At 36.4% G+C, this 25,539-nt stretch overlaps 2 protein-coding genes across 8 annotated transcripts in view; one reads left to right on the plus strand and one right to left on the minus strand.

Annotated features, from left to right (window-relative positions):
• The window catches only part of LOC128227399 (furin-like protease kpc-1), a 55,040-nt gene extending 42,433 nt beyond the window's left edge, over positions 1-12,607 (minus strand). For all 7 annotated transcript variants that reach the window (XM_052937897.1, XM_052937892.1, XM_052937896.1 and 4 more), the window contains exon 1: positions 12,191-12,607. In XM_052937897.1, the coding sequence (XP_052793857.1) occupies positions 12,191-12,361 (171 nt within the window). In that variant the 5' untranslated portion in view covers positions 12,362-12,607. The remainder of the gene's footprint in view (positions 1-12,190) is intronic.
• A 7,125-nt stretch (positions 12,608-19,732) lies between these two features.
• LOC128226925 (sodium-coupled monocarboxylate transporter 1-like) lies at positions 19,733-23,775 on the plus strand. The gene has a single exon (XM_052937038.1). It carries the CDS (start codon positions 20,194-20,196, stop codon positions 22,075-22,077), a length of 1,884 nt encoding a protein of 627 aa, XP_052792998.1. The 5' UTR covers positions 19,733-20,193; the 3' UTR covers positions 22,078-23,775.
• The last annotated feature ends 1,764 nt before the right edge of the window (positions 23,776-25,539 follow it).

Genomic DNA, 25,539 nt, shown 5'->3' on the forward strand with positions numbered 1-25,539 from the left:
AGTGAAGTTTCATTGAATTTTGACAGGTAGTTTCAGAGGAGATGTTTTTTAAGCAATTGTTGACGGACTGACGGATCGATGACAGACAAAGACCATTCACCCTGAGCACTTCATGATCAGAAGTGGTGAGCTAAAAAGAGAGTTCTAGGGCAATTTACACCATTTTAGAAGTGCAAACTCATTGCTACATGCCAAATCAAAGCATGGTTATACCATCTCACACCAGTTTACTACATGTCATATTTATAAGTTTTGAAGCTAAATGGTTTGTGATTTCAAACACTTGCTGAAAATGCTGGATCTACTTTTTGGGGGTTTACATTCTCACCGCATTGTTTGTACTCCTACGCAGGAGGTGGTCCCTATATTGAATACACAGTGGTATGTTCAAGATTTTTTTTTTTAATTTTCTTATAAGAAAGGTTATTTTTTCTTACCTAAAGTTTAGTACACAAGTGGGACTTTCTACCTATGCAATTAAATTGGTCTTAAGAATATATGGGGAATTTATTTAGTAGTCTGTGACCTCTAGAGAAAAGCCACAAGCAGCTACTTGTGTGTGAGCTAGAGCTAGCACTAGCAGACAGGTGGCTCCCACAGAGAACATCCACCCCTGACCTCTGGCCAGCCAATCTATTTAGGAAGCTAGAAATTATTTTATCACTTCACTCCTCATTTTCCCTCAATCTGCAGATAAAACACATCATGTTTATCATCAAATATTTACAAAGGGAATATGCTCCTATACATTCTGGCAGCAGACACTATGTTTGTTTCTGTAACACATAATTAACTGACCCAAATGTTAGACAAAAGTAAGAATCTTGGCAATGGTTGAAAATAGAAAACTGCAAAAACGCACTAACTATCCTTTGAAACTAAATATTTCGTTTCATTTTCCCATCCAATGACCAGACTACAATTTGCCAAAAAAAATACTAAAGCTAGTTTCATGACGACTGGCTACAAATCTGAATTGATAATACCAAATAAAACTTATGCAGTTGCAAATAAATTAATCAGTATTCATTTTTCAGACCTATACCACGTTAGATTAAACTGTCTCCCTTCATTTAGGTTATTACCAGAATTATTGCAAAAGTTCCTAGAAATTGCTCTAAGAAGACTGACCCTTGATTAAAACATTATATAAAATATGAGTATTTCAGATCAAAAACCTCACAGACAAATTGCTAATATTCGGCTGTCAAAGATGGAGAAAGATCCAGCCAATTCAGCAGTTTTAGGAACTATAATCAATAATCTTGCCTAATCTTGGCTCGACAGAACGCACTAAATTGTCATGTAGGGCCAATGGTAATACGCACTGGCTTTAAGAGTAAGATGTTTTGTTACACAATCTAGTTAAAGACGCAATTCAGGCTTTCCTGGATCAGGACAATAGATTGTCTCCTTGTACAAACACTTATAATCATTTGTGGAATTGGACATTTCAGGAATGGTGGAATAAATCTTACGGAGATATCGGGTCAATTATTCCAGATACTGGTCAGCTAATGATTAACCCTTTCAGGGGCTGCCGCCAAACCACATGCATTAATTGTCCTTTGCAGTATCTACAAATTGTGATTTGGAGAAACATTTAATTTGACACTTTTAGCGCCATATAAGTGTTAAAAATCCCATAGCCTGCCCTTGGAAACTGCTGATGTTCCAGTATAACATAACAGTATGTACATGTAGTTTTAATCATATATTTTGTGAAAGAGTTTTCTACAAATGAATATGACAGGTTTTGGATGTTATAACATTTTACAAAGTTGTGATTATTGTTCAGGAAAGACCACTAAAGTCCCAGTTCAATTCTAGCCTGAGCATTCCACTTAAATACCTGAATCTCAACTAGAACTAGACGAAACACAACAAACATTGTTCCATAAATTTCAGTGCTTGACTTTGGTATCAGACAAATTCTTGCCAAATATCAAACCGAAGAATAATGTACAATTAATTGTTGGCAGCTGTCAACAACCCTGACAGGGCCTGATACAGGCGTACAAGACGGAGTGGAATGAAGGCCCTGCAAGAGGCAAGCCCGGTCACTGCCCCATCCACAGACCACCTCTCAACGCCAGCTGCCCATTAAACAAATACACAACCCACAAAACTACATCATAAAACACTGAAAAATACATTTTCTCTTCCCCCAAACTGAGCAGGTACTGGTATTCTGATAACAACTTGAATCAATTCCAACCATAATGAATTTATTGCTAGTATAGATTGCATGTTCCAATATTATTGGAAAGAATCATCATTTTGACTTCATGAAAATATTTAATAAAGCTTTATGATGGCTTTCCTGGAGTGATTGCAGGTAGAGGTATGGTAAAAATTGATTTCAAGTCAGGTCGGTATCAAATAAAAAGTAAATGCATACTATTTAAATGTTTTCTTGTTTCTGTCTAAAATACCTGTAGACTTTCAAATAATATAAAGACTGCAGCTGCATTGCTCATGTGTATTACCTGTACATACACAGTGACCCGGATACACATGAAGTGAAATGGCTTGTCTGCCAATCTTTTACTACATCCTTACCAACCCAACCCCATCTCCAACAAACAAAAACCTGTACCAATGAAAGAGGTGTGGCCATCTTATGGAACACTGGAGCACTGACCTTAAACATTCCTGGCATGGTAAAGTGCTGTAAGAGCCACAGTCCAGGGTGGGGTTACCCATCCTTGAGAGCACCTCCCAGGGAGAAGATATATGCCCTGGCAGATTGACAACACTGATCATTTACAAAATTGCTTTATCAATGCAAACTGTGCTACAAAGTGTGTTTTTTAGAATCTGTGAAGAGGCTTAAACCATAAAATGCCGTCTGACATTGGCAACTGTGTTAAAACTCCTAAACCTTCTAGCAAATGGTGGGAGTGTAAAACTCTGTCAGATTAGATTAAGTATTCATAAATATTTTAACACTTCCATGCTTTTTTGTTGTTGTACATCTGATCTAGTGTAGCATTGACATAAATATTGGTTCCTTGGGAAGCAATGCCTAATGGAGTCCTACAATGGCAATTAATGTGTGTGACAATCTGTAATACTCAACAGTTGCAAGTGAGACCAATTAATAAAGAACAAGTGGGATGAACTCAATCTCAACTATAACAAATAAAACAACTGAACAGATGCCAACTTGGTAAACAGGAGTTATATATTAAATGGATTAAAGTTGGTCTGAATCTTGACACATACATTACATCTCTCATTGCTGTTATTCACCCAAAATGAAAGAAAAATTACCGCAATAACCTTTGCTTTATAGTGTGTAAAATCAATAGTATTTTACCTTTCCTTTATCTTTGAATAACCATCAATTCTAAAATTGTTTCTATGGAAACAGGAAGGTAAAACAGATTTTCATTGTCCTATCAGATAGATTATCTAAGTGGAAGGGTTTTATTTTGCTGCTCCATTCCAGCATATCCATCTCCTTCCTCCTGAAACTCAAAGACTTCATCACTGCAGGACATGTTAAACACATCAGCAATGTTCTTCCAACATTGAGAGATCACAAGGTGGTTTATTCATCAAGTAATGCACCTGACTGGGTTCTAGGCTTTCCATTATTATAAGACATACAATATCTATCTCACAAATCATGTTCAAGGAAAAAAACAGAACAACAGACACTTTTATAAGTTTTACCGCTAAGAGGAGCCATATTCTTTACACACAAACAAGACAGTCGAAAATCACTGACAGTGAACTTGATTGGACAGGTAAATGGATAGGAGTGTATAATGTCAAAACAATAGTTCAATATCTATTAGGTGTGTGTACAAATGGTTAAGAAACTAACTGAATAAGAGCTGGTTTAGAAACCAACCCAATAAGAGCTACTGGAAGGGACCAACATCAGCGAATCTGCCATACAAATGGCCAACCTCAAAATGATAAAACTTGGCAAGGAATAACCACATGAAGACCATTTCTGACAATCTCCCTGAACTGAATCAGCTGTATCACAGCTAGGGGCAGCAGTGGTAGATGTAAGTGTTCCAGGTGCAACTGCAATCATTTGTTAAAGCAATTACATTGATTGCCTCACCTGCTTACATTACATAGTTCTAATACAGGGACTCACATTTATAATGGAACCACATCACACCTACCCATGCATCATTTCACATTGCTTCTCTCCAGTCATTGTGGAAACTAAATGTTCCACATTGGCAGTAAACACCATTTAACCTCACTTATAAATGTAGAACTTGTTTCATCGAATATTTTTATAACAATTAATGCCGGTTCATATATACAGAAGTACATTAAATTTGTAGACAATATAGAAAATTAATACCAGTTCAAGAGTGGACTCTTTTTGAAAGAAAAAAAAGATATCCGAATTTGTTTTCTAAACAGTAAACTTCAGCTCATTTTAAGTTAAACACATAAAAAATTTAGCTATAATTGTAATGTAGCTTTGTTTTCTTTGTAACGGTTGTGTCAAAGGTTTACAAAGGGGGTCATATTCTAGTTGGCAGTAGTGTTTCTCAGATCATTAGATGTTTTCTGAGCATAAAGTGAAACTTCTCAGTTTCTAGTTTTCTGTTTAATATTTGAATATCTCACACAATGAATACCGGTAGTAAATTTTAAGCTTTCTGTTGCGTTTAAATAATAATGTTCAGCAGAATATCCTAGGAGTCCTTTTAAACCATGCCTTAATTGTACCTTGACAATCCCTGATATATCTGACCTACCTTTTTTTACACAACATTGTTAGAAAATATGACCAAAGCGTAACATCTTCTGAACAAATAATACATCCCAACAAAGGTTTTCAATGTTTGACAGAAGAACTTCAACCTTGTTGTGAGATTCAGTTTCAACTGTTTATTCTATTTTAAGTAACAGTGACCTCAGTGGTCGAAATTAGCACATTTAGCCCGCAAGCCCTGCACTGGTAAAATGTCTTTCGGGCTTGCTCAAATTCTGAATTTTATATAGCAGGGCTTGTTACAAAATTTGATGCCAAGCATTAGTATAAGCATTCGGGCTTGTTCATCCAAAAGTCTAATTTCGATGACTGTGACCTTGACCTTAAAGACCCTAAATGCAATCCACAGAAGTCCTCCATAAACCTTTCCTTCATACCCAGTTTTGTTGCAATATGTCAACCTTAACTAATAAAGTTATTCAGTATCAACCATTTTTTTTTTTACTTTTTTGTAACAGCAACCATGACAAAATGTGCCTTGAAACTTTAACCAGGGGGGTTAAGTCAATCAGGGGAGATAATTTGTACTAAGAATCATATGTAGTTATGAAACTTAATTGTGTGCTGAACAACTTTGTGAAGTGTTAAGTAAATTAAATGCAGGGTATTAGTTAGAGTTATAAGAGAAAAGGCCAACTAGCTCTAAAACTTTAACCAGAGGCCGCCACAGACACCGAGGCTGACAACAGGGTGAGAAGTATAGTCTCCTTATTCTTGTTATAGTTGAACTAAAATCCTGATAGAATTCCAACAGGCAATTGCTATTTTGTTTCCTTGACTTTCTCAGATCTTCTCCTGTCCAAGATCTACTCATGTCCTCCTACTCTGTTCAAGATCTCTAGTCTGAGAACTAACATTTATCACTTACTGAAAGATAAAGTACAAAATCTCTTGAAGATAAAGTTGACTACTTTTAATGCTCGATTTTCAAAGTGCAAAGCTTGCTCACTTTGTACCAGTAATGTTCAAAGGTTTTAAATGTTGCTTTGATTGCTTCAACTTAAAGTCAGCTATTAAGAGATCTGTATGACAAATACCCACTTATACTATTTCGAAGACATCAATCATTCCAAACATCATATGCCATTAACAATCCACCTATTATTGTCAAGGTGCATCTTAAACAGGCTACTCTCTCAAGATTTTTAGCCTACCAGCATATATCTATTTTAACAAAGACTCTAGTATGACAACAATGTCAAATATTTGGACAATAAATAACGAGTTTTCAAATTTGAAGGTAGAGTTCTTAAATCAAACAAATAAAACAAATTTCATTATTTACTCAAACAATTAACAGATGTATCAGATTATAGCATGTATTTGGAGACGTGTAAATCTGGGTGGGCCTGAGGTTGACAAATGAGCCCGGAGATGGGCGGCCAAGGCACAGGGAGATGGGTTGGCCAAGCACGGCTAGTGCAGAACCCGGGGTACCATAATGGGCTCATGTCAAAAACTGATCCAGAAAATACGACTAGAAAACTGGCAATGTATGAAACTGTCAAAGAACTTAAATTTTTAAATAACTTCTTACATTTAACGTAAATGTTATGCAGCCGTATATATAAAAGTAATACACTTTATGAACATTTCATGTTATTGTTAGACATTAGACTGATTTAAAACAATGAAACAGGATGCAAGACAGATGTTGCAGGTAGCAAAAATAATGAACTGTCTTGAAAGATTAGTTATATTTCTTTTCTTCCATTATTTGTTTCCAATTTCCACTGACTTAGGTACTTGGTAAATTGCTAATTGCAACAGATGTAAAACCATTTTACGAATTATTTCTCAATTTATGTCAATAACATAACTAAGCAACCATTATGTTCAACCAAAAAACTGCAGAAAAAGCAACACCAAAATAGTAAGTGAAATGAGCTATCACTTGTTAAAGCACTTTCTGTATTACATAATTAGTCTGTTTGTTATGAATGGGAATTTGATCTAGAGAAAATTACGATACCTGAGAAAGCATAACTAGAATTACAAGTTGAAATAAGGCCCACATTTGCTACAAACTTGAATTTCATTGAAATTCTTGAATGTTTTACATATCTTTTAATAATCTCATTACAACCTGACAGGTAAATTAAGGAAAATTATAATTCAATTACAAAAATAAATATATTACATATAAAAAGGTATGAAAGGTTTTAATTAAAGAGTCCCCAGTGGTATTTACAGTGGTCTCCAATGACAAGCAATTGAACTAGTCACTGTCAACCTCAATATTTAATGTGACATTTCCTTCATTTATATCAGATATTACCAATGTACCATTTATATCATTAATATTTCATCAAGATTGGATCGTTGGGAGTGTGATACAGAAAAAATATCTTGAATTACGTTTACACGAAATCTAATAGCAATAAAACATAATTTTATATTGCTATGACAAAGACTTAATTTTAGCCAGTTCTGGGTTCTATGCATATAGTTTCTAGCTGCTTTTTGAGAAAAACATCTCACTTTCAACATAAGACATTGAACGTAATTAAATTTCACCACAAACTAATTGACCAAGAAAAGGAAAAGATTGTGAAAAGTATCATTTTTAATGTTTTTCACAAAGAGTGGGGCATGAAATTCAAAGTACAAAAGATTTCAGCACACAGGTTCAAAGTATAAGCAATTAACAAGATATTGTTTCTTAATACCTTTGAAGTTGAACATGTCAGATTTAATCTGTTGAAATATGAAGCTTCTCTGTATCAGATAAAGAAAATAATGAACACCCTTCTGGTTCTATTGAAATCCTCAATGCAAAGGCAAATGAGCCATTTTCTTTAGTTTACAAAGCAATAAAACAAGGAAGACAAGAGAAATAAAAAAAATAGTTCGAACAGTCTGATTTAACTTATTAATACCAATTAACATACACACATGTACACCTCATATCATAATCAAATGACATTATAACTGAATGAAAAGGCTTCCTTTTGGCATAAAGAGATCCCCTAGAGTACCAACAGTCAATTTGCCAAGTTACATAACATGGGCAATAGTCTATAATCTGTAATAATGGCAAAGATAAGCAGATAATGGTGACCATATGATAGCCTGAACAAACAGAAGCTTGATGTGGAGACCAGATACCAATCTCCTACACACCTATGTACATAAGATGTCAGAGATAGCCACAGGTCAGCCTTCTAGAAGCCACAGGCCAGGCCGCTGATTGACATGGAGCACACTGACCACCAGTTCATGTACATGGATTGACCTGGGGAGGGCCATGTATTTTCTAGACTTAGAAAGGTTGTTTGTGCATGAACAAAGGACTCATTGAGTGGAAGCAGCTCAGTTTTACAGATTAGTAAGAATCATTAAATGCATATTGGGTGAGGGAATAGGTATTTGCCTCTCATCAAAGAGGTTATGGGCTCAATCCTCAATTAATTTGAATTACCTAAAATGCATTTACCAACAGACCAATACTATCACATGTTAGTAAACTGCTTTCTGGAACTATAAACACCTTAGCTGTTGGGTAAAACCAAACAAAGACACTGTATTCAAAGAGAAGCCCCAGTAAAATGTCACACACTGTATAGATTATCAAGCCACATCTGGTATGGACAGTTATATTGCCAGGGGACAGGACAGTCTCCTTCTCCAGTGTACAGGGCAGGACAGGACATATGGCCTCCTCATTACAACATCACTTGTCATTCGTCTCCTGAATACACTTACATATTGGTGAATGCTGTGATAATGTCCTTTCAAATAGTAATAGACCAATCTAAATGATATATTTATCATGAAAATAGGCTTAGCTGTCTTCGTAAGTTGGGAGAATAGTTGTCTATTGTATGAGAACATTTCACACTAAGTATACCATATTTTTTCCAGCGGAAATTATCCCAAGAGACAAAAATAGCATAAAATGTTTCTGACACACGGAGCCAGTAACAAAACATTGTGTCCAGAATGTACCTAATCAAGCCTGCCTCTATCTTTGTATTGATTATATCCAAGTATCCCTCTATATCCAGGATTTGTTCATCTCCCCGTCCACACCAGGCATAAAACCATAATTGTCTTGGAAAAAGCTTGCAGAAGCTGTTTAATTTATCAAGTACTTATCTTATCCAGAAAGTTTTATAACAGGTCTGTGAAATAAGGCGACACAACACTTAATTACAGCACACATCCATCACAAGGTTGTCACAAACTGTTCACAGGGTTGCCACAAATCGCTTGTAGCCTTTTATAGGGTTACAACAAATCGCTCATAGGGTTGCCACATATCCATCAGACGGTTGCCACAAGTTGCTCACAGGGTTGCTTCAAATCGCTCATAGGTTGCCACAAATCGCTCATAGGGTTACGATAAATCACTCACAGGGTTGCCACAAATTACTCACAGGGTCGCCACACATTGATAAAAAGGTTGCCACAAATAGCGCACAAGGTTGCCTGCCACACAGTGATCAAAAGGTTGCCACAAATCACTCACAGGGTTGTGCCAAACAATTTATTTAGTTTGATTTGATTGGAAACATGCATAACCCTATGACACTAGATAACTTTCAGTGCAAAAACAATCACACGTAAAATGCATTTTTCTGTAGGATACCAGAGTCAATATTATAGATATTAGTATCAATAAATTTATAAGATATAATAATTTTAGGTACAATGTAGTTAAGATGTATACATTTATGAAAACAGATAAATGTAATTGGTAATTTCATAAAAAAAGTTGATCTGTTTCAAAGTAGTGACAGCAAGCCGTTAAAGGGATTTAAACTCAGAGCAACAAAAGTAATTTAATGGCATACAAAAACAATAAATGTCTTCCTCAGCAAAAGGAAACAATAGCACTTATACCTGAACAACAAGCATACCATTTATTTCAGAGCATTAAACATCCTAGTTATTGATGTAACTGCTGTAATAATACAAACATCTATTCATTGGCCATGTATCATAGTAGGGAAGAAAGGACAATTAAAAATACAACTAACAATAAATGGCCAATCTCCTTGTGTTCATCAGAGAGCAATAATGCATGAGAAAAATCAAAGACCTAAGATATTGATCAGGCTGGAACTGTGTAGAGGACAAGAATTTCTGGTCAGCCTCCAAACTATCCATCATAAGACTGCAGCTTAACAAGAGCATGACAAGCCATGCACAGTGTGCATTCAAAAGAAATTCAGACTGCATACAAGAATTATTAGCATTTTCTTTGGATAATGTTTGCAAGATAAACAGAATTGATCTGTTTGTAGCAGACTAATTCAATAGAGCAGGCTGGCAGGATCTTTCCCTTCTGGGTCCATCCAGCATGCAGATTCCACCCTCGCTAGGGAGAGAACAGTCAAGCAGAATTACCATATCAATCAACAAACTTTCATTTTTAACCAGATAAGGTTTACTGAAAATCATTTGTCACTACCCCATGTCATAATTTTCTTTTGTGTAAGGTAAAACAAACACTAAATTATCACGTTCAAACAAAACTTTAACCAAGATGAAAAAGAATAGAGGAGGTCAAATTTAAAGTATTTGAATTATTAACCGTCATATTTTACAAACAAAAGCATCTTTGAAGTGTCCACTAACTATGGCTTCACTAATGTTTGCTTTGAATTATGGTCTTTAATCTAGTTAATAGCAAACAAACACGGAAAATGAAGCCATCAATTACTTCACTAAAATAAGTAAATACAACAAGATAGTGACTTCAGTGAGATGTTGACAGTAGAAGAGAGAACGAACATTTCAACGCTTATTTGTGCACTGCATAATTCAGATCTGCTAGGCTTTTGTCACATTATAAAGTAAGGGAATAGGATTGTGTGTGGTCAAATAGTATTTAGGGCAAACAAAAATGATCTTTCGTGCGTTGGATCTACTGCACCAGTTTTTAAGAAAAATCCTCTATGGGATCTTTCATTATTCCAAGATGAGTCTGCTGATTTTTTCACCAAAAAAATGGGGAAAAAAGCCAAGCAACACCTCCTTAACATTTTTTTTGTCTGTGACAACTTTTGAAAGATTTGAACAAGTCAATAAAAATTTAAATGATTATTTCATGGAGTTATTCCTTTCACACTCGAAAGGGAGAATTAAAGTATGATTGGTCAGGATTGCCATTCTAAATATTAATGATATAGGAACAAATGGCTTCTCTTTTACTTGCTCCTGTTTTAAAAGGAAATAGAATGCATGCACCACTCAAACTGTACACTAAGAAACAAGTTGGGTAGTTTCGATTTAAAATATGGTTCATAAAGTGTGATACTGGTAGGCAAACCCATCTGGATTCCTTAAAAATTGTAGAATTAATATGATTGGAAATCGGCAAAATGTTTAAATAAGAACAAAAAAGACATGAAATGAAATGGTTTAAACAGCAAAAGTTCCATGAGTATTCATCACTGATGACTTTAATGCCATTTTTGTTCATATTCAACCTCATGTGTTAATGAAAGAAAAGTGTTTAAAGTTTGTTCAAATAGTAACACATCTGAACACAAACTAAATGGATGAAAATCAATTGAATGTTTTGCATAAATATTTGTAAAAGGACACCAAGATATAGTGTGCCAATTATCATTGCAAGTCTTTAGTAATTAACATAGATATTTATGAAAAACTTTAAAAAGTGGCCATAATTACAAACATTACCAGTATAATTAATTCCAAGATTATACAATTGATTCATAGTGACTTTGGTTGAAAACAATATATTTCGTCATACTTGATTTTTAATTTAATCTCTCGTACACAGAAACGTCTTAGGATTGGCTGAATTAATGAAATTTTTCAACTTGGAATTTTGCACTTGATCACTTTTTCAACTTCTAACATGTTCTTATAAATATGAATGTTACCAGAGTATTAAAGTAGGGTTTTAGCTTATGAAATAAAGGAGGCTGGTGTAACCTGTCCTTTCTTCATTGGTAGCACCCCTGACTACCCTAATGGAGAGTAGCACATGCACCCTTCTTTTATGAATGCTTTAGATTAATAAAATGCCTGAAGGCTTTGTTTTGTATGAAAGAGTATTAAAATATTTTCAATAAATACAAACTTAAAATATCTGGAAGCTGAAATCTATTTTTTTTTCATTTTAACAAGTTTTTAACATTTTTAACAAGTTCTTTAGAGCCCGATAAAATTTGCCCTTTTAACATTTAACACCCTCTCCTCCTCCTCAGTTATTTCACTGTAATTTCTGAGCAAAATGCTTTTATTTCCCTAATGCATGTACATGTATTGAAAATTATTAAAGGTAGTACAACAAGTTACTATACATCAGCATCATCAGCAGTAAGATTTTAAACAAGTTTTTAATGTGGTTAAGACATAAATGGAAGGTGTTGCTTGTGTAGCTGCCTGAACTGGTAATGCATTTTTACTACCAACACTATCCTGTTATTTAACATGTATTTTAGTGTACAAACTTACCGATCCTACGAAAGTATAACCATACTGTGAAGCCACTTTCCTTGCTTCTTCTTTTCCACCTTGAATTTCTGCTGCCCATTCATTTACAAAATGTTTCTTATTTTCATCTCCAAACGTGTAATAAATACATAAAGTGAAAACTAAAATATTCAGTATGCCCATGTTCATCATCTACACATCAAAATACTAGCCACTTTCAATTTCATTCCAAAGACATGTGCACTAGAAAATGTAAACATTGGCCACTCATGTCCAGTTGTATCTACCAATTACCCACAAATGCTTCTTTATATCTAAATTAACCGTTCTCCATTTCATTTTCTACAAAATGCAATATTTAAACCACAAATCAAGGAACCAATTCGCCTCCATTCAGCTGTCAGTTCTGCTCATCACTGAATGTTGTGTATTGATGAAGGTGGCGCTACAGCTGTAAACCGGATATTCTATTGAAGGGGGCATTTCAAAACACTCCATATCATTGGCAGTAGGCGGATTGACAGAAAAAAACAGGATGGATGATAAAAAAGGCTGGATGTTATAAAAACAACATACATGCATGTTTTACGCTCAACGCTAGTGTTCTAAAGTAATTGTATCGGGGTATATAAGTACTTGTACGTTACACTGTTTAACTTTATATACCTTTCACCCCCGTGTTCAAGCGTTCCAACGAGATGGTGATTTTGGTACGTTTAAAAGGGTGCCGCCAGAATGTGTGGAGGATTCCAGGGTGTGAGCTATTACAATTATTTTGCAATGTTGAACCCTTTTGTTTTGCAACTATACGCTAGTCGAGTATCATCGATGATCTCAATTTAGTAACATACATCCGCGTGACATTACTCGCAGCCTGAAACTTTTCCATTTTATAGAAAATTCAAGAAAACCATGTCAGTTTACATGACGGAAAGGTAAAAAAGGTGCCAGTTATACCATGTTTTTTCTTGCCATTCTGTACATCTGTTTTTTTCTGATTTGTAATTCCAGTCGAAATAATTTAGTAAATATCCATTTAATATGAACATTACTGTTTAAACCAATATGAACAATGATGGGTACGCCAGCGTAAGCGTTTTACGACTCGCACCAAAAGAGTCGGTTGCATTTTTCCACCGTGCAAATATACGAATATAACGTGGGATTTGCTTCCCCGTTGCTCTTTGGTTATTCCAATGTTTTGAACATCATTTATTTGTATAATGAAATGTTTACAAGCATGCACTATTTGTTCCAGCTCATGTCGAAGGTTGGCAACAGGTACTCACATTTCACACCAAACACGTGAACCTGGTTCCAGATAAAATTTGTTTGAAATCATTGTAGTTATTGTAATGTTTTAACACATTTTTCTTCCTGTTTATTCATCACATAAGTTTATAAACATATATGTATAAATGCATGATTTAGTATGGGGGGAAGGTAGTACACAAAACGCAACTTTGACTTCAAAGGCAACTATTTCCATAACTCTCCAAACTTATTTTTTGTACCATTGCTTTAAAATTATTTACATTTTCATAAAATATATAAATAAAGGAGGGTATCCTTAAGACTCCGGTGAAACATGCACTTTTTCATTTTTTAAACAAAAGACACTAAACCAAAGCTAATACAATCATGCAAAAAATACGCCCAAACGTCCTGAAATCAGTAACACGTTACTCTGACATGGGTTAGGAGTTCCGTCTTTATAAGTGTTGAAGCTCAACTAATAAATGAATGCGAAATACTCAATAAATATGCTTGATCTTCTTTGTACATAGTTTTGGTTCGCTATTTAAGCCACATTTAATTTATAATACTCCCCCAGGCCGTGTATTCGAAATATTGTGGTTGTTTAACAGCAACTGACAGATGCCATTCATGAACATGTTTCTTTAAATTCATAAAATCATTTAATTTTTCAATACCCTCTGAGACGCGTTTTAGCCAAACAAAGCATCTTTATAAATGCTTTTAACAAAAGGCATTTATTTACCTGAACTGTTGCAATCCACAGCTAGTTGTAGCAAACAAGTTATTTTGTGGGGTTTGATCAAAGTTAGCGAACATGTTTACTAATTAGTCAATACCTATCCAAGAATTGCTACTTAATTAGCAATCATATCATTAAAATGTGCATACTAGATTAAAGGTAGCATGCGGACATCTTATCTAAGTGTTATACAGATGACTTCTGATGATGATTTACCATTGTTACAAGTAGTAAGTTCACATCACACAACTAATTAAAATGTTCTAGAACTTCTATATGTGACCTACAAAACATTGGAAATCCTTTGAAATTAACTTTATCAAATGAAAGCATGTTGCCTTTTTCTAACCCTGCTTAATATTAAGTACACAACTTTCTTGAGCAATCGGGAACACTGGCCTCGGCCATTTTCGATTAAAATCAACCTCGGACGGTTTGCAATGACATAATTCTTAATATTTAACTACACTAGTACAGGTATAATGCGCAGTCACATTTAAATTTAGCAGTTAAGACGAAGAGCCTACTCTTAGGAATCTAAATTGTTTAGGCAATAATACACTTCAATGGGAATCAAATTGAACTAATTAATTAATACAAATCACACGGTAAAATACTACAATTTATAAATAGTTTTATTATTTTGACGAACTACTTTTAATAAAGGCCCGGCATGCATCCAAGGTTGTTTTTGGATGGAGAAATGGCGGAGATGCTACGATTGTTTCTTGAGTTGCATGTTGTTTGAACTTTGAACTTGTGTTAAATACTGATGGCCTATAACAGGCATACAGAGTTATCAAACAAAATGCAATAATAAAATGCAATGCCGAAAGACTGATACACATACCATACAAAAAGGTCGAAATAGGTCGAAAAAAAGGAAAGTGAAGTTTTAACTCAAATAAAATTATCTCTTTAAATTGAACTGAATAATTCGGATAAATTTAGCTATTCTAATTGTAGTTGAAGTGTCAGTGCTACACATTAGCTTCTGGAACATTTCGTGTTTCAGTAGTGATAATTAATACTATTTATTAATGAACGTTTTCCTATATGCATAATAGAACAACTATAAAGATAATGAAACTCACCACCACCAAGGTCATTTATGTCACATAATGTACACTTTCGTAAGGCCATATCAACATAAATAAAACGACCACTCACGTACACCAGTAATAAAATTGTTTAAACATTAAAATGTTCATATCTGATAAGCAAGATTCCATGAAACATTTGTAAGGTAGGTTTCAAACTTATATTCTGTTTTGAATAATCTGTAGCTCCAAATAAACGCATTAGGACAAGTGTTACTGTCACTTTACAAGAATGGCTTGTATTGATTTTACCAGGGACCAATAACAAATCATTATCCCAGATTTTACTTCGCTCTTAAACATTCAATTAGAAACCTTCTACATGTGTAGTTTGTTTATTTTTGGTGGTCTGTAACCTATGTAGGGATATTTTCAAAGTTATTGTTTGTGGGCTACACTGAACCATTTATAATCAGTAATCAATATGTGCTGGCTTCTTACTTGATAGTATAAAGGCTGTTATGACTGCTATAACTAATAATATAACACATATGGCGATTGTTTTATCAAAATCCCTTTGATTCCAATGAAAATGTGCTATGTGATTCTTTACATGAATGATTTATAGATGTCCATCTGCTTTCAAAGAACAGTTATTGACAATCCGTTGTGTAGCTGTGGAGAACTCGAGGATTCTGCGGGGACAAATCGAGGGCACTGAAGAAAATCGAGGACAGTCTTAATTTGTTGCTAACTTGTCCTAAACTTATCGCACAAAGCAACATATTAGTGCCTCAGTTCTCTCCTTCTCGTCACATTGTGATGTACAAAATTATTTAAGCATTATGTGGAGACTCTCTCTCTCTCTCTCTCTCTCTCTCTCTCTCTCTCTCTCTCTCTCTCTCTCTCTCTCGATCTCTCTCAACGGTTTCTAACGACCGAAACGGCCTCTTGTGGCTAATACACTGGCTGGGGTCAATTGGTGTCTACGGTATTGTTGAAACCCTTTTTTAAAGTGACACTCTTATTCAAAATCAATACATACACATGTATAACAAACTAAATTTTGAGTGATAAACCTTAAACTACTTCCTAAATAATGCATTTATAGAAAACATTAATTAATGATAACAAGATTGGAACCGTGTATTTATTTGATGAAAACGCATTTTTTTTAAATGATTGGTGAATACTAAAATATTTACTGTGATTTGCTATAGTCTCATAAGGTAGAAATACCGTGTTGCACTTTTCTTTCAAATCAAACTCGGTATCCTTCATAAGAACCATTGTTTTAGACATTTATTCATCAGTTTTCGAATATTAAAACAATAGTTTTAATTGTGGTAAATCTTATGTGGGAGTAAGAGTGCATCTTTAAGCACACTTGAAAATATCATTAATTCGTGACTTCTATTCTTTGACACAATGCAATCAACATAGAAAACACAATTTTAATCTCGTTCGATGGAATTGAGTATTTATGATACAATCTTTATCACCATCAACTGTCACCTTTTCTGCAAACTTTATGAATTCGCCCCGTTATATATGCACTAGAAGGGAAGTCGAAAGTAACACTCATTTTCATACAATGTCCTTTATACTCGAATAATAGAGGAATGCTATTTCTTGGCATTACAGAAATTACAGCTGTAATGCACCAGTCAGTTGGACCCCCCCCCCCAAGTCCGAGGAATAGCGGGACCTTTGACTTGCGGTCCAGCCAAGCCCATGTAAAATTTCCGCCCTGCGGTTACGAACTGGTGGTAAAATCCCCGCACCCCAGGGACACCAGGTAAGTCCCATTTCCCGCTATATTTTGCGCGAAGACAAAACAACCGAAATTCACCCGGCACTGCAAGGCCATCGGGCCTGGGTGGGGCGTGGTAACAGTTAACTGGTGCATAGGTGTTGAAAAAAATCTCAACGGAAATATCGCTCTTGACCACGCGAATAACTGCACTATCTTTACAATTGTTTAGAATTTCATCCTGAATGCGAAAGGTTTTTGATTATCTATACTGTCCCCGGCTACACCTATTGTTGCGCACCCAGCCTTCTTCTCTCACCCCACTTTCTCTTGTTTATCTCGTATCTACGTTGATAACTTTTTACATCTTTTCCAATCTCCCAGTCTCAATACCAGATATGCACTGCATCAGTGCTTTTTTAAAATCAAATATTGTTGACATATTCAATACTTATTCATACATATACTCTTCTTACGTACAAATTCCACCTCTTATAAGTGTAAGTAAAACTATTTGGATAGGAACATTATAGGCTCTACTTTAGTTTTAATCAGTTTCAATGTATCATGTTTATTGTAGTATAACACACAATTTTCAATCTGATGTTCGATGTTGAATACAATAATGAATATGCTGAAACTAAAACTAAGACCCATAAGCAGGATAATGATCTATTTATTTCGTTACTGTTAAGAAGAGATGCACATACATTACAACTCGCATTAAAGTGTATCAATTTTAGGCTGAAAAAAAGAAGATTTCTTTCTGGAAGCCGTCCTGCCACTAGAAGTCGTTTAATGCAGGGACCTCTGGAGCATGTTGAAGGAAAGCAACTCTTATTGGTGCACTATTGTGTATGCAATGAAGTTGTCTCCATTAACGATTATTTTAGCACTTAAAAAACACACAGCAATTAATTACATGTTGACAAAAAATAACATGTTTTCTGTTTCGACAATGTTTCATGAAAGCATGTTTATTTAAAACATTCTTTTAGATCGGTTATACGTATTATATAAAATATATCGTTGTGTAGTTGCGAACTAAGTACTCCGAATTTAACACACTACAAAACCACAAGCAGGTGAAGAGAGGTGAACATGGCGCCCCCATCCCCGGTTAAAGTGTCCAAGTTTTCATTTTTATGTCAGTAACGGTGGGAAAAAAGAGAGAAACATCTAAATGTCCGTATAAATGTAAATATTTCGATTCTGAGCCGAGTGGGTGCAGGTATCAAGTTGCGTCCTCAAGTTATGCCCCCTTTTAACGCCGACTCCTGGCACCGCCCCTGAATTGATAATGGTTCAAAATGCAAGACTTCAGTGAATTCATCTCTCAGCTATCATGGAAACGTACTTGAGAAGTTATCAATTAAATAATTGAGGTATTCATATTTCTTTTCAACCGCAAACCACATGTTTGAAAATGGATCTCTCACGGATTTCATATTGACGATTTCTTCTCGCAATTTTGTTCAGATTGAGTCATTTTATCTGAATAAACAAAATAAAACATGAATGTAAGTTTGAGTACTTAATGTTTGTACATTAAAGAAGTTGATCCAAAATTACCAGTGATGATTCTCATGTACCATAATGTTAAATTACGATGCCTGTTGACCACATATATTTTTGAAATCAACTGAAGGGTAATGCATGTGTGAAATACATGACCATAAAAATTATACATGAATGTACTTAGCAGCTTTTGTATATTTGGTCTTTATTTCAACTGAGATCGGACGTGAAATGACTTTTTGGCGATCTTCCAAAGCCAACATGGCCAATAGAGTTGATTGGTTTCATTTTTGTATATCAAGTTCTTTTTCTGCACCAAAACAATATTGATACACCAGGCATCCGCACTATAGGACAACATAATCAGTGCTGAAAACCATTCAGTTTCCAATCTAGGCAAAATGAATATTTATTTCTCACACTTAATAAAAATTATGGAGAATAGAGTCATAGTCCCTTTTTGAGACGCCTTATTGTCGTCAGATGTAATACTTCATCACACACCAAAATAATGGTCAATGTCTGACCCTATTACGAGTGAGAGAAAAGTAACGTTATGCCTGCTAATATATAACAGACCAAAGGACTGCACGTCGTATACGTTCCGTAAGATGTCGGTCATGTTCGAACGTTTCACCTGTACATCATGGGCGCATTCTCCGATTGCATGCTCCGTTGTTGATAAATAAGTTTTTATTTCTGAGAAATACGTGTAGATGAATTCTATTTTAATTCTTAACGAATATATCAATGGTGAGCGCCATGACGGCATCAGGACCTCCCAACTAGGCAGTATCTTTGGCATTTGAGTCAGAAGGAATAAGATATTTTCTAAAGCACAGTTGGCGATGAATAACCACCACGAAAGCATCTTGATGTATTTCTACTGATTTACCATAAATATCGAATTCGTCACATGGGGCAAATGTATTTTTGACACCGAAGACGGGCATTTTCACAGTGTTTGGTTTATTCGGTCGAATCAATAAATTCAGCGAGTCTCTTACCGCACTCTCTTATATCAATATAAAATTGATATAGAAAAGGTGGAGCCACTTTTCTACACTCTTCTCCGTTTTGATATAATTTCTAACGTTGTGTAGTTTGGGTTGATCGTTAATCATAATTCGAATGGGGTATGAAGTACGTTTTTATATTCCATTCAGATAGTGTTATAAGTGCGTCACAGGGAAATCGTTATCAAACATATTTCTGTTCCTCCCAGAACCTGATTGCCAGAATTCGTTCAAAATGTTCCGATCTAGGAAGATGTGTCGGTTAACAAACTATTGTATGAAATTAGAAAGCTTATCTATTTACATTCGTAGAGAAAATGTTGTGCTGATGTGAAATCATTTGCGATTTTGTGTAATCGGTTTACCGGATTACTTTTCGTTTCGGGCCATGTGCACAGTGTTCGGGTGATAAGAGACCGTGCGATCCCATCTCCGTAATCGCCTTACGTTGCCTGGATCCTGATAAGTGTACAGTGGTTGACCGCTTTCCAAAAACGTTCCAAGCTTCAGTCAAAAACTGGAAATGAGTTGAATGCATTCGTTGTAAGAAAGCTATGCCCACAACAACAATGACGAGGATTTGTTTACCAGAGATTTTAATCAATTACAAATATTTGATTGTGAAATGTTGAAGATGACATTTGTCAAAACGCTCTGTGCATAGAACGATATTTTGCCGCGTATTTAAAGACAGCAAAATGGACATACAGACATTTTCGGTCGTCGACTATGTCGTGTTTGGATTGACTGTTCTCGTTTCTATCTCTATTGGCGTCTACTTTGCAGTGGTCGAGCGGAAGCACCAAACGACGCTCAACTTTTTCCATGGAGACCGCAAATTGCGCTACGGACCAGTGGCGCTATCACTTGTGGTCACGTTCCAGTCTTCCATCATGCTACTCGGTTTTCCGGCTGAAGTGTATCTGTTCGGATTTATGATAGTCCTGTTCTGCGTGGGTCAGTGTGCGGCCATCTACATTTCCACGTGTATTATCGTGCCGCTCATGTATCCGCTAAAGATCACCAGTGTCTACCACTACCTGCAGCTTCGCTATAAGAACAGCAGTGTCCGCATCCTCAGTGTCACCATCGGCATCCTCTCCCAAGCCATATACATGGGCAGCGTGCTGTTCGGACCCGCCATCGCGCTACAGTCCGTCACTGATACCCCGGTCTGGGCATCCATATTGTGCATCGCCGTCGCCGCCGTCGTCTATACGTCCATTGGCGGAATTCTCGCCGTTGTGTGGACTGATGTGCTTCAGTGTGTGATCATTAATATCGGAATAATTGCAATGCTTGTGAAAGGAACTATTGATGCTGGTGGTGTCTCCAATGTTATCAAACACAATTTAGACAGTCAGCGATTGGACATATTTAAATTCAACCCTGACCCAACAATACGTCACACATTTTGGACCCTTATTATTGGCTCTTTTGTAGGGTCATTCTCACTGACGTTAAGCCAATCAACCATTCAGAGATTCAACTCCACTCCTAATATTAAAGACGCCATGAAAGTATTATACATCGCCGGTCCGGTATTTATAGTCATGCAGACAATGTCGATGGCCGTAGGTCTAGTTTGCTTTGCATATTACAGCAAAATCGGATGTGACCCTTTAAAAAGTGGACACATAAAGAATCCCAACCAGATCGTCCCATTTATGATTGTAGACATTTTTAGTAAGTATCCTGGTCTCTCAGGACTGTTCATCTCCGCCCTGTTCAGTGCTTCCCTCAGCACGCTTTCGTCGCTGCTTTCGGGCCTGTCCGCAATTACTGTGGAGGATCTGGTACGGCCTTACGTCCGGCTGTCAGACACGGCGCTGACCCGCGTCGCCAAGATTGCTGTGGTGGGATATGGCGGTCTCGGTATCAGTGTAGCCTTCATCATCAGCCAGCTCGAGGGGTCGCTCACGCAGATATTGTTTGGCATCATGGGCGCGGCGACTGGCCCTATCGTCGGTATTTTCTTCCTGTCCATGTTTTACAGCAGGGCGACGGACAAAGGTGCTATAGCAGGCGGAATAGTCGGTCTAGTATTGTCGTTTTGGATTTGTATCGGCGCCACTGTAAGTCGGTCCTTGCCAAAACCGGTGCCGCTACCGCTACCTCCAACGAACATGTGTTTTGTTGATCTCGATACGGAAACTACTCTAGGCTTAGCAAATGTTACAAACTCAACCTCAATTTACACAGACATTTCGACATTAATAACAACATTCAACATACTGAATGTAACCGATGCCGATGTACAAACTTCAATTACAAGTTTAAACGCGGTGGATGGAATAGACAAAATATATATGGTATCGTACGCTCTAATCGCGACCATCGGGACACTGGTGACGGTCGTGGTGGGGCTGTTAGTCAGTCTGGTCACGTACAATGAGGAGAGGGACAAGGCGGACCCCCGCTACATCATTTCAGTGTATGAGCAAATGTGCTGCTGCTTACAGCGGGCACGGGGACCACAGAGGACGGCGCCAGGTGTGGACTTCAAAAGTGCTGGCGAGGAAATTGACTGTAGCAAGACATTGCTTGAAGGCAAACAGTGCAATGATAAACAAGGAGTGTAAAGGACATCGTTGGAGACGGAACAGAGTATCGATACACAATATTAAAGCAGCACTCTCACAGATTGACCGTTTTGACAAACTTGTCTTGGAGCATTTTTTACCTTAATGTCTCGAAAGTCGAAACCCACGATATAAGACTGCTGACAAAATTTCGCAGTTCGCAGTTTTTCATAGTTACGTTCGAAAATTGATGTTTATGGCTAAAGGCGTTACTCTTTACGCATAAAGGAAAATGAGTTTTTTGAAAGTTTTCAAAACAATTGAGTTATGTTCTACTGTGCTTTATCTTATATGACGTTAATGAAGGCATTGATGCCAAAAGCAGGTGATTCTGAGCCAAAAAAATAAAATTAGTAAAACTACCAATCAGTGAGAGTGCAGCTTTCCAAAAAAAAGAGCTTTTATTGGGAATCGTTTAGACATTTTAGATTCCGATTTGCGAGTAAATTGTATAAAAAAACACTATTTATTTTATAATCAACCGACGCCAAATCGTGCTAGCTAACGATCTAGAACTGTGAATGTCCCTTTAAAGACAAGAAAGCACACTTCCAACGTGTATTGAAATTATTTCTATGTGCTTTTCTCGTACAGTTGTATCTATTTCTTAAGAAGTCATTGTATAAGATACAAGCTACTAACTCCTAGGCATTATGTTATGGGTTGTTCTTTTAAAATTGAATGGATTTGGTTGATCGAGTAGGCTTCCGTTATTTGTGGTAAAGCGCTGGGCGTTCTTATATCTAAAATTCTCAGTTTAATAGTATTATGCTCATATTGTCTGGAAACGTTTGGTGTAGGTAAGCAAGTAATACTGACAATTTAGCTTAGTTTGGTCGGTCGTTGACCTTTTTTCTATAATTTGAAACCCAAGTTGTATTTTATGAGCTGTTAAGAGTTAATAGTTTATGTTTCTAAGCATGTTTTCGAACTGGCAGTTGCACAAACTAGGGAGACAAGCCAGAAAAATCCAATATTATCTTCCCACATAAAATACAAACTTTTGAATAAGAACCAAGCAATACGTTGAATTGCAATTAACATGTGTTATTGTTCAAACACGGAGCAGTACTGACAGTTTTCGAAGTAAGTTTTTGCTATAAGTTTCTGTTTTTACTCTGTTTTGATAGCAAAATGTAAATTAATTATATTTACGTATTACATATGAAACTCCCTTCCAAGTATGCCTTGGACGTCTTCTTATTGTATAAGTATTGTTCCTGTTATCAAATTGTGGAACGCGAGAATCTTGAAAAATGACTCAGCTAAACTTAAAATTCCTCAGAAATCTTATCTTAATCTCTAGCGGATTCCAAAATCGTCCAAATTTTATTTTTTAATATCAATATCGGAGAAAAGTATTGACATACGCTCAAAATGCACCATTTCGGACTTGAATTGTTAAAAATATTCCCAAGCCAACATCTGAAACCATATAAATTTTGGTTCTGAGGGCGCATGTCAAAAGGTTGCGTCCCTATGGTACTCCCCCTCTAACGACAATTCCTGGACCCGCCGCTGTTAATAGTGTTTTCATGAACATCGAAGTTTCAACTACTTTTCCACAGCTAGATTTCTAAATAGTGTGAATATTAAATATATACATGTGTGTGTGTGTGTGGGTGCGCGCGTGCGCGTGCCCGTGCGTGTGTGTGTGTGAAAAATGTTCTGTACAAATAAAAACATGTATCACTTTGATTTGTGTTGTGGTATATTTTATGTAAAGGTTGGATTCGTCGAAAAACAAGTCCTCAAAAATAACCATTCATATGGGGTTGCTTTTTCTGCATTTAATTTTCTATTAATGTTTTATTTGCTAATGAATTTAATAAATCTCATTTAAGGTTTCGTATTGTTATTTATTTAAGTATTATTGTGATCCTACACAATGGTTTGCAGGCAGCGCTGGTCGATGTCGAACGGGGTTGGGCTGGGTGTGGGCGTCTAACCGTAAAGGGACTCTCTCATAGATTGGCAAATATCAACTTCAGAGGAAATGTTTTCCCAGCACGAATGCAGATCAATGCAAGCAGTGGTGGATCCAGGTTTCTCAGTTAGGGGGGGGGGCGTAACTTCTGAAATTGACTTCTGTTGGCCGCTAAGGCCCCCATGTGTTTTCATGGTAATTCAGTGGGTCGGAGGCCTTCGCGACGGCCTCAAGCTCTTAAACTATTGCATGTGTTTACTATGGAACGCCGGGGCTCAATGCTTCTTGCGAAATGCGTTATGCAAATGCTATATATAGAACAATAGTTTCATTTTCGACCAATCGAATGGCCGGGTACGGAATTACGGAAGCTCGTGCTATGTGAAATCTAAATATAGTAACACCTCCTGAATAACGGATATCCGTCGCATCTCGCATTTCGCATGAAGCATTTTAAAAGCATTTAGCATCTCGCATTTTGCACAAAAATCATTTCCCAAAAAGCATTTCGCATATGGCATAACACAATATTGAATCGGACGAAATATTGTGCACGTTCCGAACTGCTCCCGGCAGTGAAGGGGATGTAAGACATAGGCTACTGATACTGCTACAGAAATATTATTATACGGTGGAAGAAACGATACTCTTTCTAACCTAACGCGTTTACAGCAATATACAGAGTTGCACATCTTGCTATTCGCAATCTAACTGACTTTCTGGCATATTTTCTCTAGGACACCTCTTTACTTTACCGTTTCTGAATATTATATTGTATTGGTGTGTTTATATATGTTATTCTAATGAATAGACACAACAAACGTATTATTTTTCACCTCTATTACATGCAGATAAAAGTATTTTTCAAATTAATGTGTTCCTTTTTTCATTTCATACAAAATGATTCTGCTCAATTTATGCTAACAACGGTAAAAAATATTGAATCGAAGCTTTTCGCATTTCGCAAAAAGAATTTCGCATTAAGCAATTCGCAAAAAGCATTTCGCATAAAGCATTAAGCGTTTTGCAAAAAGAAGCATTGCGCCACGGCGTTCCATAGTTTACACTGTTTTACAAAGCTTGAACTGCGAGAGACACTTTGTAACGTAGTAACGCCGTTAAGCTGATCGTCACCTCCCTATAGATCAAGTTTTTTCCCCGCATAAATTGAAAGACCTTGGTAAAATTTAAAAAGGAGTTCATACAGTTATTGGGCAAACTTTAATGTTTGTTCAGTGACACCGAGTGTCTGCTTTAAGCAAGTAGTCCGCTGAATTCTCGTGTATTTGATCTCTTAAGTTAATCTTGTTTCATATTATCGGATTTGGTGAAAATGTTACTGGATTGCTAAACGGTTTGGATCCGGATTAGACGCCGAGTTACTCGGCGTTAACTCGGCGTCTGATCCGGATCCAATCTGGTTGACGACATCACTACGGTCGCTATCGGCATGCTTAGGGTTACAAACAAAACTTTATCGAAATTACCCATTTACTTCATAGATACGCATGTATTAGCACCTCGAGCAGATAGAA

The sequence above is a fragment of the Mya arenaria genome, chromosome 3 (genome assembly GCF_026914265.1).
Source record: "Mya arenaria isolate MELC-2E11 chromosome 3, ASM2691426v1".
Lineage (NCBI taxonomy): Eukaryota > Metazoa > Mollusca > Bivalvia > Myida > Myidae > Mya > Mya arenaria.

Coding starts and splice junctions, on each gene's coding strand:
- LOC128226925 (XM_052937038.1), top strand. CDS start 20,194: ATGGACATACAGACATTTTCGGTCGTCGACTATGTCGTGTTTGGATTG.